This window comes from Polypterus senegalus, chromosome 18, assembly GCF_016835505.1.
Source record: "Polypterus senegalus isolate Bchr_013 chromosome 18, ASM1683550v1, whole genome shotgun sequence".
Lineage (NCBI taxonomy): Eukaryota > Metazoa > Chordata > Cladistia > Polypteriformes > Polypteridae > Polypterus > Polypterus senegalus.
Genome location: NC_053171.1, coordinates 68,107,216 through 68,126,406, shown reverse-complemented (window position 1 = coordinate 68,126,406; position 19,191 = coordinate 68,107,216). Strand labels below are relative to the sequence as shown.

The window sequence follows — 19,191 nt, the reverse complement described above, 5'->3', positions numbered from 1 at the left end:
TGCCTGAACTCCCTGTCTATCTATATAGTAATAGGAGCTTCCCTGTCTACCTTTCATATAGTGCCTTTCCTTCCTACCTATCTATATATCTATCCCCTTAGCTGTTTTTTATATATCTATTATACAATGCCTTCCCTGTTTATTTATATATCTAGTGCCTTCTCTACCTGTCTGTCTGTCTGATTGCATATAGTGCTGAACTTACTGCTCTGTACTATTCTGTCCTCTGCATGTCCTGGAGTACAAAAGAAACACCACCATACAGCAACATGTACGAACTGGCAAGATCGGGGGAAAAAACACGTGGTCACTACTTACAAACTGCACGATGAATGAAAGAGACAATATATGTAAAAACATCATGCTGTTCGTTTTCAAATAATATTGCATGTATTGAACTATTTTAGAATAAAAACATACATTTGATTTCAGTCAGTCTGTAAGAGCCAGTGTAAATGCATGATAATTGTAAAGGTTAGCTTTTTTGTTTTTTATTCAGTTCCATTCTCTCAGTCGCGTTCACAATTCCCCACCCCAACCCCCAATCTGACAATGCTGTTTTCAGATAAAGACGTGCTATAACTCAAATGTGATTTATTTGGAGACGCGCTATAGCTCGAATGTAATTTATTTGGAGACGCACTATACTCAAATGTTATTTATATAGGGAAGAAAGTACAATGTCAGGTGCTCATTCAATGTAATAGGAACCATAGCACAGAGAGATGTGTACACTGCAACAAGTACACATGTCGTGAATGTAGGAAGGGTGTGTGGGAATTGTTAATATTTGAATGTGATGATTTTATATAGCACGGATCGGAAATCAGCAGTTCTTAGCATTGCACCACGCAAGCAGTCGTATCAACCGCCTACTGTAACTTGCTTTATTTTTTCATCACTTATAGTCTAGAATAAAAGTGCAGTTGTTTTGTTATACTTGTACACCAACATATGTTCCTGTGTTTGAGCGACACGGGCATGCTCAAAAAAATAGACGTGTAATGCCACGAAAAGTGCACGCAGGCACTTCAGTTCGCAAGCATTGGTACGAGAATGCAGTCACAAGTACGCTGCAGAGCTACAGCGCATCTTTATGTGAAAACAGCATTCTCAGATGTGGGTGGGGGAGGGTAGGGAAGGATCCTGAACATGACTGAGAGAATGAAAAGTGAATAAAAAAAACACTAACCTTTACAAGTATCATAAATTACACCGGCTGTTACACACTGAAATCAAATGTAAGTTTTTATTATAAAATAGTAAGAATAAGAGCAGTTTACATCTCAAAACTGAGTCACGTGGGATCAAACTCATGACCTTTTGAATACTAGTCAACAGCTGATACCATTACGCTACTGTGGCAGTTGTAGTAGGTATGTGTCAATGTGGCATACTAAGGTGGCTTTTTTCTGCAGGTATATTTTTGAATAAAAGCATACTTATTCTGTTATATTTGTACCTTTTGTGAATGTGTTTGATATTTGGACTTCAGGCTTCATACATTATATAGTTTATGCTTACATTTTGTCATTTACTACTACAATATGAAAAACGTTTCTGTTTTAAAAATGTGTTTACACGGATTACTGTAGAAACGGAACACACGTGAAATGCATGTATTCCAAATAATGATCTATTATTTCCACTCCCAGATAATCAATCAAGGCATGAGCTGAGAGAAGTTTGTGCACGTTCTAAGTCGTTGGGGGGATGGAATAGCCGGCTACTTGCAGCTTTTCCTTTATCGGCACATTTAGATTAACAAAAGACGCTGGCAGAGAGGTGAGAACGGTTTTAAGAAGTGATTTAAGGTGGGACGGACCTACGAGTTTTTTCGTAGGCTCTGGTAATTCTAGTCTTAAGGGATCAGACAGGAAGTGATGTTTTTCTGATGTCAAATTGTGTGCCGGAAGTGATATTTTTCTGGGTGCCGGAACTGGAAGTGACATTCTTCTGGGCGCCGGAACTGAATCAGACAGGTTTTCCTGTGGCTGGTGTGTAGAGATAACAGGAGAAGGTTTATTGCACCCTGGCCTGGCGTGGAATTACCTTTGATTGGTCCATACTCCTCACTCACTCCTCCTTGCTCCTGTTCTCATGTGTATGACATGGCCTCACCCCCCTAGACCCATTGGGCAGGCTTACCTGTCCGAGATGTCGTGGCATCGAGAAAGGGCATCGGCATTGGCTTCAAGTACACCACATCGATAAACAACTGAATATTTATAAGGCTGTAGATCTAAAAACCACCTCGTGACACATGGATTGGACTTCTTATGCAAGGCCATCCACTGTAATGGCGCATGGTCTGTCACAAGAGTGAACTCACACCCCAAGAGGTAATATCTCAGGTGAGTAATTGCCTATTTAATAGCCAAAGCTATCCACTACCGCATACCTGGTTTCACGATCCGGCAGTTTCCGGCTCAGGTACATAATGGGGTGTTCAACTCCATTAACACTTTGGCTCAGCATGGCTCCAAGACCTGTGTCCGAAGCCTCTGTCTGGAGGTTGAAAGGCATAGAAAAGTCAGGCGCTTTCAATATAGGAACTGACGTAAGGGCCATTTTCAGGTCACTGAATGCAGCCTCTGATGTCTTATCCCATACAAGGGTGTTGCTCTCTCAGAAAACCAGGGTACAAACCAGCAATTGTAACCACCTAAGCCGAGAAAGGCCTGAACCTGCCTCTTGTTTATCGGATGGGGCCATTTTAAAATGGCATCTATTTTAGAACACTGTGGTCTCACCATACTCCGGCCCACTAGATAGCCTAAATATTTGGCTTTGACTAACCCAAAGTAGCGTTTCTTCAGATTACTACGAAGACTAGCTTTTGCTAGTGACCGCAATACAGCTCGGAACCTGCTGTGAGTGTTCCTCCCAGGTGCTGGAATAAATGACAGCGTCATCCAAGTAGGCAGCACTATATGAATTATGAGAATGGAGCACTTTGTCCACCAGACATTGGAATGTCGCAGGTGCCCCATGCAATCCAAATGGGAGAACACGATACTGCCAGTGCCTGCTAGAGGTGCTAAACACTGTCTGTTCCTTAGCGGAGTCCATTAAGGGAACCTGTGAGTACCCCTTAGTCATATCTAATGTAGTCAAGAATGTGGCATTACCTAGCCGTTCAAGGAGGTCGTCCACTCGTGGCATCAGATAGACATCGAATTGGGGGACTTGGTTAAGCCGACGGAAGTCATTGCAGAACATCCAACTTCCATCGGGCATACTGACCATGACAATAGGACTGGACCAGGGACTATAACTTTCCTCAATCACAACAAGGTCCAGCATTCATCTGATCTCCAGCCCCACTTCAGCCTCTTATGCCTCAGGAATTCTGTACGGACGTTATCTGACTACAACCCCAGGTTTCGTCACAATGTCATTCGCAGCAAGGGAGACCCGCCCTGGATTTTCACTTACTGCCTCAGGGAAAGACAGGATAACTACTTCGAGCTCCTGTCATTGTTGGCGAGTCAGATTATCTCCGAAATGAAGGTGTGTGCGAAGAGAGAGCGGGGCTGTCCGGAGGAGGGCTAGAAATCCCTGTCCTTCCACGGTTTCAGCAAATTGACATGATAAATCCGTTCACTGGGACTACAATTTGGTTGTTTCACCAAATAATCGACCAATCACTTCCTCTCCTTGAGCCAATAATTTAGATTGTGAGGTAGGAAGTAAAACCATGACTCGATCTCCCGGGCGGAACTCCCGAAGAGACATACCACGGTTATAGCATTAGACCTGGGCTGCTTGCGCCTTTTCCATGTGCATTTTCAAAATAGGTCTAATTTTCTCAAATCTATTGCGTAATTGCGCAATATATTCCAATATATTTGTTGACAGGAGGGCCTCTTCTTCCCAGCCTTCTTTTAAAATGTCTAATATGCCCCTGAGTTGTCGTCCATATAGTAATTCAAAAGGTGAGAACCCCGTGGAGGCTTGTGGGATTTCCCAATATGCAAAAAGGACAAGAGGGAGGAGCTGATCCCAGTTCCTTCTGTCCTCATTGACTACCTTACGTAATATTTGTTTGAGAGTTCGATTGAACCTCTCTACAAGACCGTCAGTTTGAGGATGATATACCGAGGTTTTTAAATGTATTTTAAGTAGCTTGGCCATCCCTGAATGTCTGCGATGTAAAAGGGTGTCATCCTGAGTCGACTCAGTGCTTGTTGATGAAGTATCTGGCTGAGACGTCCCGGTTGTTACCCCGTCATCACCAGAGGCCGAACTCCACTCCCCAGCCGGCTGTGTACATGGCATGGAGGAAGTTGAGGGCGCTGATTCCGCGTCCGTAACTAGACCTAGCGATCTTGGGGAAGAAGCGTCTGTGTTACCACTATTAATGTCTACCAAATCTCTGCCTAATATCATGGGGAAGGGTGGATTATTTATCACCGCCACCGTCAACTTTTTTACTACGCCGTCCTGACACATATAACAGTTGGCGTATCTATAGTACCGGACATCCCCATGAACACAGGTAATGCGGGCTTTAATCTTTAGCCACTGTCACGGTAACACCAGATGACGAGTAACAATGGAAATGTTACTGCTGGAATCAAATAAGGATATTATCTTAAACTAGCACTTACCTCGTATATGAAAAGGCCAGAGGGTTAGCGAGTGCACACCACACCTCCCCCCATATCACTCAACAGACCCCTTTGTCGCTTCGTGGAGCCGGCCAAAACGTCTCAGGTTCCATTCGAGTATACTTCGCATTGTAGCTACGAGACTCTATGTTAGGGATGCAAGTACACTGGGCTCACACAAGTCTCGTTCTGATACTCCCAAGCCAGTTTCTGCCCAGAGATGTTCGGCTAGTGAGACAATATCAGTAAAGCCCCTGGCCGGCTGGGCTTTTTCCAGGCAGGGCACGGAGCAACAAAGCGCACGCCACCTGCTCCACTACTTGAAGGCTCGATTGTGGCTGTAGCCAACTAACCACCTTAACCTATAAAGCCATTGCCTGTTTTTTCGCTGCTTTAGCAGGTTTAAATGTCCAGGCCATTAGGTTTTTCACCTTTCAGCCTAGGTTTCTCCCACCTTTATCAAAAGACCTGCCTTTTGGGGGATATTTAGGGGCAGTCCCCTTACTGGGTAGACCATAATAAGTCCCCAATGTGTTCCCAAACGCACCAAGCTCTATTCTGTGGGTCCAGCTTCTACTCTTCCCGGGACCTTTAACAAGATGATGGGTCGAAGCATACTTAAGCTTTCCCCAACACGCCCAGACCGACCCAAACTCAGCGATTCAGGAGCGGTACTTACCCATCTGACTTTTCTTGCGTTGTGTATATTGTGTCAACTGTATGTTTTGCTCTGATTTGCGTTCTCTCCAGGAGGTCATCGTAGTGGCTGACTTCCGTTCTCTCCAGAAGGTCATCATCCTGCCGGGTACGCCACTGTACAATGAATTGACTCAACACACATAAAAAGGTTTGGGGCAGCCACCCGTATATCATTCTTGGCTACAAAGTGATTAAGTAAGTAAGTAAGTAAGTGATATTCTTCTGGGTGCCAGAACCAGAAGTGATATTCTTCTGGGTGCCGGAACTGGAAGTGATGTCATCTGCTCTGAATCAGACAGGTTTTCCCACGGCTGGTCTGTAGAGATAACAGGAGAAGGTTTATTGCACCCTGCCACCCTCTGGCCTGGCATGGAATTACCTTTGATTGGTCTATACAACGTCCTCCTATTTGCACGTGTATGACTATATATATATATATATATATATATATATATATATATATATATATATATATATATATATAATATACACACTACTGTACACACACAGGTATATAAATGTGAGATGCTGTCACTAGTCCACTTTAATTGAGAGTCATGCATCTTCTCTTTTTTCCCTCATTTAATATGTGTTCTCTTTTCGGGTTTGCAGGTCGAATGGGACCCATGGTTGTGTCCACTCTGAAGCTTGGAATTGCTGTTCTGAATGGTGGCAATGTTGTAGTTCAGCAGGTAAGGCCTACTTTATTAATCTCATTTAGCTGTTTTCTTATTTATGGGATTAAATAATTCCTTTTTCCCCTGTAGTTTGATTCTAAAAACACAAAAACATAGAGAGAGAGAGAGAGAGATAGATAGATACTTTATTAATCCCCAAGGGGAAATTCACATACTCCAGCAGTATACTGATAAAAAAATATTAATTAAAGAGTGATAAAAATGCAGTGCACGTTAAAAAATGCAAGGTGGAAAGTGCGAGGCAGGTATAACAGACAATAACATTGTATAATGTTAACGTTTACCCCCTCGGGTGGAATTGAAGAGTCGCATAGTGTGGGGGAGGAATGATATCCTCAGTCTGTCAGTGGAGCAGGACAGTGACAGCAGTCTGTCGCTGAAGCTGGTCCTCTGTCTGGAGATGATACTGTTCAGTAGATGCAGTGGATTCTCCATGTTTGAGAGGAGTCTGCTCAGCGCCCGTTGCTTTGCCACAGATGTCAAACTGTCCAGCTCCGTACCTACAATAGAGCCTGCCTTCCTCACCAGTTTGTCCAGGCGTGAGGTGTCCCTCTTCTTTACGCTGCCTTCCCAGCACACCACCATGTATAAGAGGGCACTTGCCACAGCCATCTGATGGAAAATCTGCGGCTTCTTATTGCAGATGTTGAAGGACGCCAGCCTTCTAAAGAAGTATAGTCGGCTCTGTCCTCTCTTGCACAGAGCATCGGTATTGGCAGTCCAGTCCAATTTATCATCCAGCTGCACTCCCAGGTGTTTATAGGTTTGCACTCTCTGCACACAGTCACCTCTGATAATCACGGGGTCCGGGAGGGGCCTGGGCCTCCTAAAATCCACCACCAGCTCTTTGGTTTTTGTGGTGTTCAGTTTTTGGTGGTTTGAGTCACACCATTTAACAAATTTCTTGATTAGGTTCTTATAATCCTTCTCCTGCCCACTCCTGATGCAGCCCACAATAGCAGTGTCATCAGCGAACTTTTGCACATGGCAGGACTCCGAGTTGTATTGGAAGTCTGATGTATATAGGATGAACAGGACCAGAGAAAGTACAGTCCCCTGCGGCGCTCCTGTGCTGCTGACCACAATGTCAGACCTGCAGTTCCTGAGACACACATACTGAGGTCTGTCTGTAAGATAGTCCACAATCTGTGCCACCAAGTATGAATCTACTCCCATCTCTGTCAGCTTGTCCCTAAGGTGCAGAGGTTGGATGGTGTTGAAGGTGCTAGAGCAGTCCAGAAACATAATTCTTACAGCACCACTGTCTCTGTCCAAGTGGGAGAGGGATCAGTGTAGCATGTAGATGATGGCATCCTCCACTCCCACCTTCTCCTGGTATGTGAACTGCAGAGGGTCGAGTGCGTGACGGACCTGTGGCCTCAGTTGGTGAAGCAGCAGCCATTTCATGGTCTTCATCACATGTGACGTCAGGGCAATAGGCCTGAAGTCATTCATGTCACCAGGATGTGATACCTTTAAGACTGAGGTGATGCAAGATGTTTTCCAAAATCCTTGGGACTCTCCCCTGTTCCAGGCTCAGGTTTAACGCACAGGCCTTCAGCAGTTGTGGCGATACTCCATCTGGACCCACTGCTTTGCTGGCATGAAGTCTCCTCATCTCTCTGCTCACCTGGGCTGCTGTAATTATGGGTGGGGAGAAACTCTCTCCTATGCTGGTATCAGCAGAAGGATGGATGGAGGGTGCAGTACTCCGAGGTGAGAGTGGGTTAGGGTGGTCAAACCTGCTAAAAAAGTTGTTCATCAGGTTTGCTTTCTCCCTGTCTCTCTCGATGGTGGCACCGCGCTTCGAACTGCAGCCAGTGATGATCTTCATCCCATCCCACACTTCCCTCATGCTGTAATTCTGCAACATTTGCTCCAGCTTTCTCCTGTCATGCTCCTTCACCACCCTGAGCTGGACTCGGAGTTCCTTCTGCACGCGCTTGAGCTCATGCTGATCACCACCTTTAAAAGCCCTTTTCTTCTGGTTCAAAGGCCCTTGATGTCACTTGTAACCCATGGCTTGTTGTTAGCATAGCAGTGTACTGTTCTTACTGGAACTACAATGTCCATACAGAAGTTGATGTAGTCAGTAGTGCAGTCAACAACCTCCTCTGTGTTCTCACTATATGATCCCTGCAGGATATCCCAGTCCACAGTTCCAAAGCAGTCTCTCAGAGCCTGCTCTGCCTCAGAGGACCACTTCCTAAATGAGCATGTGGTTGTATGTAGCTCCCTCACTTTTGGTTTGTAGTGAGGCTAAAGCAGAACCAGGTTGTGATCTGCTTTCCCAAGCGCAGGCAGCGGGGTGGCGCTGTATGCATCCTTAACATTTGCATGCAATAGGTCAATAATCCTATTTCCCTGGGTGTTACAATCCACATACTGGGATAAGGCAGGTAATGTTTTGTACAGCGTCACATGGTTAAAATCTCCCGAGATTAGCACAAGCAACTCGGGGTGCTGTGTTTGTAGTTTAGCAACAGCAGAGTAGATGATGTCACACACTATCTCCACGTAGTGTTTGCCCAAGGAGGGATGTAAACAATAACAACAATGACGTGTCCATGACATGAGATGCATTACTTGGGGCATTGTGTCCTAGTGCACTTGTGCCATAGTGCTTGTTTTTCAGTTGTCTTCATTTGCATAATCCAAGGCAGTCAGAAATGCACTACCATGAACACGATCATCTGATGTGATATACCTAGTGACTGAGACTAATTTAGTCAGTAAATGGTGTTGTATGGAGGTTGGCAGAGAACTGACAACCAATGAATGCTCATGTAGAGTTTCAATGTATAGAATGCAGTGGCAAGGAATAGGAAACATACGTGTTTTGAACATTGCAAACAGAAGAGGGGCTTGTCTTTCTGATGTCTCATGTATTGCATATTAAAACAGAATAGAAAAAAGATAAAAGAGCAGAGTCTGCAGCTCATTTGGTTGCAGCCATTAACCCTTCACACAGCAGTGGTACAGTGCTGGCTCCATTAGGCAGCATGTTGTTGGCAATCAGAAAAATAGGCGAGATCAGCTGTGCTGGAAAGTCCTAACCCGATTCGTAAAGTAGGCATACTCCGCAATTGTCATTCATGACATAGTCTAGCAGTGAGATCAATGACTTCCGTCAGTAAATCTAATATGCCCCATGACAAAAAGTTGCATAATGTGACATTGACTTTAGTTGAAGGCAATCATGTGACTCCTTTAAGCCTGCTACAGTAACCTGAATTGCACTCTTCTGGTCTGCCGCATTCTGTAGGTAGTCAAGATGTTTCCACTCATTTTTTCTATTTTACATTCTGCATTTTGGCCTAATGCTTAATGTGTGTATATGTTTTATGGTATCTCCAAAGATTTTGGTTGGCAAATTAAAAGCCCACAAAACACTGCAAGTATGATGTTCACAAAATGAATGACTCCGTTCACCTCTCTTAAGTGTGGTCTGGTGGTATTGTGACCTGTGAAATGCCCCATTCCCTGTTTGGATTAATTAATTTTGATTTTGCACTGCTCCTAATTGATACAAATCTCACTATTTGGTCATCTGATAGAAAATGAAGGGAATGGCTTTAAACAAGAGAGAATGGCAAAATAAATGATTTCTTATTAACCCGTATAACAGGGACAACTTCCATTGAAACATTTTTCTACATTTGCAAAGTGGCACGATATGGTTTTTTTTTTTCATAGAAAATGTTAGACTATTTGAAGGAGAAAAGGGATGCTGGATTTTTCAAGAGCTTATCAGGACTTATGCAATCTTGCAGGTAAGTAGAATGAAACAGGCAAAATTTTTTCTATTTTTCTTCAGAGCAAAAAGCTTGTTTAACTTGGTTTTCTACAATTCTGACAGTGTTCTGGACTTGAATGCTTTTGAAAGACAGAACAAAGCAGAAGGCTTGGGGATGGTAACAGAGGAGGGGTCTAGTAAGTGATGCCATCTTGTTTTTGTTTGTATCTTATAAAGTGTCAGTTTTACAGAAGGCTGTTCAACTTCATCCCATTTTGATGTTTTCTTGTGGAAAAAACCCCATGCAGTAAGGAAGCAACTGAATGTTTCACCTTAAAGAACTGTGCTGCTTTCATGTGATATCCCACACAGCTGCCAACTGCCAAGTGTCTGTGTTGAAAGATCAGCACATTAATATGAAGACTAACTTTAGTAGTCATAAAGCATAATCCACCTGGAACAAGCAAGTAAATAATAATGCTGCCAGATAACTGTGCACAAAATGTAAGCAAATAACAGAGCATCACAGTGAGACTTTTTATGACACAACAAATAAAAAAGGAACAATAGTTAATAAAAATATTTAGACTTATTCCTAAGGATCAGTTATAAATTGTAATTATTTTTTATGAATAAACTTCATACGTTATTACATGCAAAATGCATAAAAGAAAACACAAAGAATGCATATTATACTTAAAGAAGTTAGTTTAGGGCTGTATCAGTCTGCATCTATAATGGAAAAAAGTTAACAGTTATGAAAGTTGGTGCATTTCACAATTTCATTTAATTCATCCCAGAGTCAGTCATTATGTCTTTGTTTATTAAAGATGTTTTAAAAATGAGTCAAATTCAAAAACAATGGCAATAATAGAATGCAGTTAGAATGCAATTGTGTTAGTAGACAACATTAAACACAAGCTTTTTAACAGCATTTTACAATGGAGTTAAAAACGGAGTACAGAGAGGCTTGTGGTGGTTCAATAGCTTTCATACAGAGCAGAGTTCAGTTCAAGTGATATGAAAATGGCATTCATTGATGTGTGTTAGTGGAGGAGGGCCTGTGGTTAATTGTTGTTTTATTTTCTTAAATGTAACATTTTTTTAAAGTATACCAAATAGCGCAGTATTCAATAATTAAATGAAAAATATCTTTTAATATAAAATGACCAGTACTAGCATAAAATCAGTATCTGTAGTAGCGTACAAAACCAGATAAGGATCTGAAGTAAGTTTCCCATCTAGCTGATAATATTAGTCAAAACACAGGAATTTGTTAAAGTTGTATAAATTAGTAAGAACTTGGAAAAGAACTGATTAATTGTAAAACTGGGATGCAAATATTACACCAGGGGCAAAACGATCAGGGGCTAGCCATGATTGTTCATATATATCTGAAGTTGAAATATCAGGGGCTGGGTGCTATAGATCAAGGGCTTAAGCCACTGAAGCTTGCCACTCTCCATTTTTAAACCTTCTAAACCTCTTATGTTTATATTAGTTGGGGCAGCTGTACCTTTCCTGTGTTATTAATTAGTTCAAACAGGAATCTAGCTGCTGGTTGTTGATGTTGGTTCAGTTTTTTTTATTAATACTTAATATTTGTTTTAAAAAAAAAAAATAAGAAAATGCATAATCGAGAATTACAAATAAATCTTATGTAACTTATGTAAATATAACTCATGTTTAGTGGGTGGCACAGTAGCATAGTGGTTGCACTGCTCTCTTGTAATAACAAGACCAGGGTTCATGTCCCGGGTCCTCCCTGCATGGAATTTGCATGTTCTCCCCATATCTGTGTGGTTTTCCTCTGGGTACTCCAGTTTCCTCCCACAGTCCAAAGACATACAGGTTGGGTGAACTGGCTGTCCTAAATTGTATCTAGTGTGTGGTTGGGGGTGAGTGTGCATGTGTGTGTTCACCCTGCAATTGACTGGTGCTCTGCCCACAGTTTGTTCCTGCCTTGCACCCTATGCTAGCTAAGATACACTCCAGCAGACACCCGTGACCTGGTTCAGGAGTAAGTGGGAGTGAAAAAGACTGCCTTAATACATTTATAAAACAGATAAAGATTATTTGTAATGCTAAAACTGTGAAAAAATATACAGAAATAAATAAACTGACTGGATAAATGCTGAGCATTTGAAATAAAAGAAAATTCATGCATTAGTCAAGAATTAAACAGTTAATAGGGATTTTTTGTGAATATTTCATCACATTGATTATTATGGCAAATAAGCAGATAAATGTTGAGTGTTTCATAAATGAATACATAAATAATAATCCACCCTGTATTAATCTTCAGTGTTAGAGCTTCCCAAGCATTAGATATTGCAATGGTGGTTACAATTAGAATTTTTAAAGCAGTTAGGGCATCAGTGAAGTGCTTTGTGATGGTGCTTGCAGTGAAAGTGTTATATTTTCCAAAATTGTATAATTTGATAAAAGAGAAATGTATAGGGTGTAATAAAGCAGAAGACAAATCAAAAAGAGTTGGGGAACCACCCAGTATAATGTATGTGAATTTGAGTACTCTCTAAGGACTGTGACGAGTACTATATGACTAGACTAAATGACTGAGTTTACCGATTGACTTTATAAATACAGGAAGGGTGTGTTTGCAGGGCAGGAAGTGGAGTGAGGTCATCTGTAGGTGCCAGAAGTGAGATATTTAACTGGTTTTCTCCTCTGAGGGTCTGTGGAGAGGGAAGAAGAGGTATTAATACTCGGCACCAATCCTTGGTTGAGCTTGTCATTACCCCAGTTTGAACCATTTGACTGCCACCCAAGCGTACGTGTGTGAAGGGCAGCACAGTGGCACGGTCATAGCACTTCTGCTTTGCTGTAAGAATATCTTCATGTCCCAGGTTGTCCCTGTATGAAGTTTTCATGTCATTCCCATGTCTGTGTGGGCTTCCTCCAGGTGATCTGCTTTTCTCCGACAATCCAAAGTCATGGAGGTCAGATGAAGTGGTGATGCTAAATTGACCCAGTTGTGTGTTTGGTGTGTGTGTTCACTGTGTAATGGACTGGCACCCTGTCCATGGTTTATTCCTTCCAAAGCCAATTGGATACAATTATAGGCCCCTAAACAAGGCAGTGCCTGCTAAATTGACCCATGGATATGCGCCAAGCCTTTTAAGAAATGGTCTGGATAAAGATAGGATGAAAGTTTTGTATCAGGTGTTTGTAGTACATGAAAACACAGTGTGAATCAAATTACTTGAACCACCACCAAATAATCCAAAATATTACTATGCTGCTTCTAGCCAGGGGAGGAACAGCAGTGCGCTTTAAGCCTATTAAGATGTTAAAAAGAGTCCTCTGCACTCTTGCTTTGCACTCTTGGTGGCTCTGAGGCTAGGGAGCTGCACTGGCAATCGGAAGGTTGCCGGTTTGAATCCCGTAAATGCCAAAAGGGACTCTGCTGAGCGGTTTGAGTAGTGAGAAAAGCGCTATATAAATGCAAAGAATTATTATTTCCAAACACAAAGAGCATTGTACTTGTTACTCTGTGTCTGTGATGTGCAAAAAACTAATGTTTTTGTTGTCAAACTTTGTAACTTGTCTACTTGTATTCAATTCAGTGTCTTCTCCAATGCTTACGTCTGCTTTCTCTTCTCTGTCATTTCTTTGAACTCATCGGTTGCAGTGATCGTGCGTGAGAGGGGTAAATACTTGGCTTGGATTTTCACTTTTGAGTTCTGCCCTGAGAATGCAGATGTAAATTTACACCCCACCCCTTTCCCTGTACCTCTTCCCTGCCCCAATGCCTCCTGTTTATCAAAAACTCCTCCCCCAATACCTCCATTTCCCTGACTTTGGACTAATATCATTGATTGACAGGAATTGTGCATGCTAATTTGAAACAACAGTCACTTTTGATCTTCTTTGCCCTGTAGTGCCTGTTACTTTTGTGAGAGCGCCTCATGCAGCATTACTAACTGAGCACCATTTGCTGCGTCACCCCATTACTGAGCTCAGACTGACATGCAGAGCTTGTCACATTACCTGCTACTCAAAGGATGCTGGAACTGTTGTCTTTGTGTATGGTTCCTCTAGTAACTCTTCTCACTTTTCAGACAGCAGCTCTTCCATCCTGAATGAGCCTGGCCGCGCCTGTAAAGCGCTGTCCTGCATGATTTGCTCTATCTTTTGCCAGGTGTCCCATTAAGGCACGTCTGGGAGAAGAAACAGGCTAAAGGGACAAAATAGTGTCAATGTGGATTCAATCCAGTTAACATGACTTTCTGTCTTCAAGGCGAAAAGGTCCTGCAGAATGATGAGTTCACCCGGGATCTGTTTAGGTTTTTGCAGCTGCTCTGTGAGGGTCACAATAATGGTATGTTTGCTCTTTAACTTCCTCTCTCCAAAGTCTTTACCTTAATCGTTTTTTATTTCTTCTTTTTTTGAGTTGTCTATCTTTTTCTATAAACAGATTTCCAGAATTTCCTACGCACTCAGACGGGCAACACCACCACTATCAACATAATCATCAGCACTGTCGATTACCTTCTGAGGCTTCAAGTATGTGCATTAAAAATTCAGGAGTGAGTTTCATGACAGAGCACAGCCTTTTGCACGATGATGTCTGACCCCACACCTGTTTCCACAGGAATCCATCAGTGACTTTTATTGGTATTATTCAGGCAAGGATGTGATTGATGAGCCTGGGCAACGCAATTTCTCAAAAGCTTTGGGTGTCGCCAAACAAATCTTTAACTCTCTTACTGAGTACATTCAGGTAAGCAAGACAAAACGTTCACCACTTTAAAATGCTCACAATGTATAAATTTAAAACCATGATTAGGATGAGGATGATTAAAAGAGTGGCAGGAAAGTTGAATCATATAGCTGTCTTTTTTATTCTGATGATTATTTTATATTTACTGTATATTTTTAGTTCGCTTCCCGGGTCCTCCCTGTGTGGAGTTTGCATGTTCTCCCCATGTCTGCGGGGGTTTCCTCCGGGTGGTCCGGTTTCCTCCCACAGTCCAAAGACATACAGGTTAGGTGCATTGGCGATCCTAAATTGTCCTTAGTGTATGCTTGGTGTGTGGGAGTGTGTGCGTGCCCAGCGGTGGGCTGGGGCCCTGCCCGGGGTTTGTTTCCTGCCTTGCGCCCAGTGTTGGCTGGGATTTGCTCCAGAAGACCCCTGTGACCCTGTAGTTAGGATATAGTGGGTTGGATAATGGATGGATGGTATATTTTGACCTCAACAATTGCTTATTGATGAAAGTTTGATGTGATGTACATAACATCTTGATGACCATCATGTTTAAAGATGAGCCGTGCATAAGGAAATTGTCTGAATTTTGTTAACTCTTGCAATGTCTCCAAATGCTGACTTAATTCTGCCTTGCAATGTCTTTTTAACCTGATTCTGACACTCTTTTGAGGTGTCCTGGACATAAGTTTTTTCAAGTAAACCATTTATATAACAATTGACCATCTTAACCTGAAGTATCAAAGAGCCTGAGTTTTAGAACAGATGACATTTACAATGTTTATCTTCTTTTTCTTCCTCTTCATCTTTTCCTACTTCTGTGTTGGGTCAATGTGTTTGATCAGCCTTCTCCATACAGCTTGGTCCTGCATTTCCTCCAATGTCAGACCCTTTACCTTCAGATCTTATTTTATTTTATCCACCTACCTCCACTTTCGCCTCTCTCTGTTTCTATTCCGCTGTACTTTCATTCCCATCAGTCCTTGGTACACATGTTCATTGTCTCTCCTCATCACATGTCCATAACACTTCAACCTACTTTCCTGTACTTTTTTAGATTATCTCTGCCATTGTTGTTGTACCTGTAATTGCCTCATTTCTTATTCTGCCCTTATTTTGTAACTCCACACATCCATCTCAACATTGTAATTTTTGCTTCTCTTGCACTTCCTTTACTGCTCATGTCTCAGCTTCATACATCATTACCGGTCTTACAACTGTCTTAAAAACCTTATCTTTAACCTTCACCTTTATTCTTCAATAAAACAACACTTCTGATACCTTCTTCCAATTGTTCCATCCGCACTGTACACTATGGGTTATCTCTACATCTAGTTTTCCATCTTGGGCTACCACTGATCCTAGATATTTACATCTTTTTATTGGGTCTCCCTGCAGACTAACTTCTGAATCCTGATTATCTTTACACCTCATATTCTGTCTTCTTCTTCCAAAACCTTTCTCCATTCTTCCAACTTCCTCAACACAATGACACAGTGTCATCAGCAAAAAGCCTGCATAGGGGGGTTTGCCTTTTATCCCATGACTCAATACATCCCTAACTAGATCGAATTGGTAAGGACTTCAAGAAGATCCCTGGTGCAGACCTACTCAAACTGTGATCTCATCTGTTACCTCAACACTGCTTACTACCGTTACATCCTGTCCACTTCACAGACCTAGAGAGTAAAGTTCACAGTTTAGCCACAGGGAGGAGCAATTATGTTAAGATGATATTATAGACAGTAAGCGAGAAGGAATGACAGAAGGGTCTGAAAAGCAATCACTCAAGGAAGCTGCACATTCAGGTTCAAGAGCAAGGCAAACATCCACTAGGTTCCAACTAGAATCAACTTCTGAATCCCCTTGTTTCCCTGTTGCAAACACTTAAGCCACCTTCACTGCACCTGAGTGAGTAATACGCCCCTCTAATGAAGAGCTGTGCTAGGAGCCTCAATAATTTCAGGATAAGGCCATCACTTAAGGCGCTATGTAAAACAATTTGTGTATATTCACATCAATTACCCAGCACATTTCTTTCTTCATGGAGCTGTGTATCAAACTGAAAGCATCTGCTTATCATTAGCATGCCCAGCAGTATTTGCAAGGTAATTTTAAATAAATTAGCAATGACCAGTTTGGTCAGAAAGGAAATGGTTAGGTTACCCTGCTGCTGGAAGAAGTACCTGCCACATTTTTTGGAACTGTCTAACAGGGCTTTGTATTTTCAGTTTGGTTTTAGTAGTAGGGTCTTTGTCTAGCTTGTTAGCTTAACTGAGATGGGTCCCCTTTTGCCACTGTTGGCTTATCTGGTAATGCCTCTTCTTTCTCTCTTTGGTTTAACATCTTCTGCCTCACTTAATACAAATTTGGGTTGCAGGAGGACCAGAAGCTGTTTAGGAAGCAATGGGCTAAAGGCCGGAAATGGCCATTAATGGAGCACCAGCCTTAACTGGAATGACCTGCTGTTTTCATTAGGGGATTAACTCCAGTGTAGCCATTACTGATGGTGGCGTACTTTATCCAAGACAAGCTTCACAAAGTTGCCATTCTGTCTTTAGTGTGGCTTCAGCTGGTATCTTCTCTATATTTTATTTTTAACTGGCAGACCAAACTGTTCCTTTTTGTGATGTAATTGTGAGCTCATACCCTTTCCATTTTTATCCTAACTAGAATATCCTCTTGTTTATTAACACTGTGGACCTCCTGTCTTCAATTGTTAGGGCCTGTTATTTCTTAAGTATGAATATCCTGTCTCCATTCTGAAGCTAGAGTTTGCATAGTTTTGTCCTCTCCTGCTAAATGAAGCCTATGTTGGAGTGGTTTGTAAATATTTGACACTAAAGACATCTCACATAAGTTCAGAATCATGTTTCCTTCCAGGTATGTGCATAAACATAGATCTCTCCAGTTTCTCTATTACACTTTTCCTTAAGAAGGGGTCGAGATGCTTTAAAAGCTTTCATATTTCAATCTACTCAGCTGGCCAATTAAAAATGTCAGTTTGTTTCACTTCTCATTGCATCCATCAATCCTTATGATAAGTGTGACCTTTTTATCTACCATTTCATTGTCCTAGTGTTCATGATACCTTGTGCTTTTGAGAATGGCTGTTGCCTACAGTCATGTGATAACATATAGCACATACACATGGATATGTACATAAGGTATTCCTTAATTATAACCATTTAACTGGCTTTCTAATGTATGCCAGCTTTTATTTATTCTATTTAAGGTGCTATAAAAGCGACATGACAAAAACAGTAGTCATCATCAAAATGTAGGACCAATGGAACTGGGACAAGCTGCTATCTCCTGTGACTTTTAAATGGATTTAGATGGTTTAAATATGATACATTTTAGAATGTATATATTGTCTTTCTTATGTTTTTGTTAAGTTGTGAAACAACCGCAAATGTTAGTTTCAATCTCTGGAAGAAGGTGAAATGAAGAAAATACAATAAACATAGAAAATAAACTTCTGAGCTCAAGGGTTGTTAACCTAATGCAACTAAACACTGTCATAGGTTGGCAAAGATAGGAGAAGATGTCAAGTTGTCTTGAGATATTTCTAAATCTCACTGCTGGGATGAATCATATCCGCCAATTGGGAGAACCCACACAGACTATTAACTCCTTTTATCTTTTATTTCAATTTAGGGCCCCTGTATTGGCAATCAACAAAGTCTTGCACACAGCAGGCTCTGGGATGCAGTGGTTGGCTTTCTTCATGTCTTTGCTAACATGCAGATGAAGCTCTCCCAGGTAGGTTGAGGCCACATACAGAGAGCTCTTTGTTTTCATCAGTATGACTATGAAGTGCAATTGACACTGTAACTTTGTCAGAGTTGACCTATGATTTTCAGTAGAATGAAATAGAATGAAGATGTCATGTTAATTGAGATGGCATTCACTTTGTTGTTTAATTTTAAATATCAACATTTAACTGTCAAATAGAAATGAGCACCAGTGTGATGTTCTTGAATGATTTATTCTTATCATTTGCTCAGTATTTCCTTTTTCTGCTTTCCTAGGATGCCAGCCAGATTGAGCTTCTTAAGGAACTGCTGGATCTGCAGCAGGATATGGTGGTAATGATGTTGTCACTACTGGAAGGTAAGCAGAGCCCACTTTAAAACTGCAGACTACATCCAACAGGCACCTTATTTCACTCAAGGGCCTCCAGTAGAGTGGCCAACACGTATATAATGATAAGACTGCAAGACACTGTTATTTAGAGGTTAATGTTCAGTATCATGTCCAGCTGCTTTGGAACTTCTTTTGTATACAAGGGAGAATCAAAAAGTAAAAGCAACCTAGCCTTCAATAATATTAACTGTAAGCAAAAGAACATAACAATTCCATCACTTCTCCACATTGTCTCCCTGCAGGTTGATGCACTTCTTGTATCAATCCACTAACTTCTTAATTTGTTGGAAAAAGATTTTCGGCTGCACCTGAATCCAGCTCTGCACCACTTCCTTCACCTCATTATCAGAGGTGAACATGCAACTGTTTAGAGCCTCATAAAGTGGACTAAAAATGTGATAGTTACATGGTGCCATGTTAGGACTGTAAGGGGGATGTGGAAGATGTTCACACCACAAGTGTTGCGTTGTCTCCACCATTGTAGCGTGGACATGCATTGTCATGGAGCAGTAACGCTGTTCTTGACACCAATCATCTTCTATTGCTGTGACTCGCAGGTTTCATTTTCTC

At 41.7% G+C, this 19,191-nt stretch overlaps 1 protein-coding gene across 15 annotated transcripts in view; it reads left to right on the top strand.

Annotated features, from left to right (window-relative positions):
• The window catches only part of ryr3 (ryanodine receptor 3), a 539,734-nt gene that overhangs the window by 476,180 nt on the left and 44,363 nt on the right, over window positions 1-19,191 (top strand). For 11 of the 15 annotated variants that reach the window (XM_039741277.1, XM_039741276.1, XM_039741272.1 and 8 more), the window contains 9 exons: window positions 5,925-6,004; window positions 9,707-9,783; window positions 9,870-9,943; window positions 13,399-13,416; window positions 14,008-14,088; window positions 14,185-14,273; window positions 14,362-14,490; window positions 18,133-18,237; window positions 18,507-18,588. In XM_039741277.1, coding sequence (XP_039597211.1) covers window positions 5,925-6,004; window positions 9,707-9,783; window positions 9,870-9,943; window positions 13,399-13,416; window positions 14,008-14,088; window positions 14,185-14,273; window positions 14,362-14,490; window positions 18,133-18,237; window positions 18,507-18,588 — 735 coding nt within the window. The remainder of the gene's footprint in view (window positions 1-5,924; window positions 6,005-9,706; window positions 9,784-9,869; window positions 9,944-13,398; window positions 13,417-14,007; window positions 14,089-14,184; window positions 14,274-14,361; window positions 14,491-18,132; window positions 18,238-18,506; window positions 18,589-19,191) is intronic. The other 4 variants (XM_039741278.1, XM_039741273.1, XM_039741270.1 and 1 more) reach the window with 1 other exon arrangement.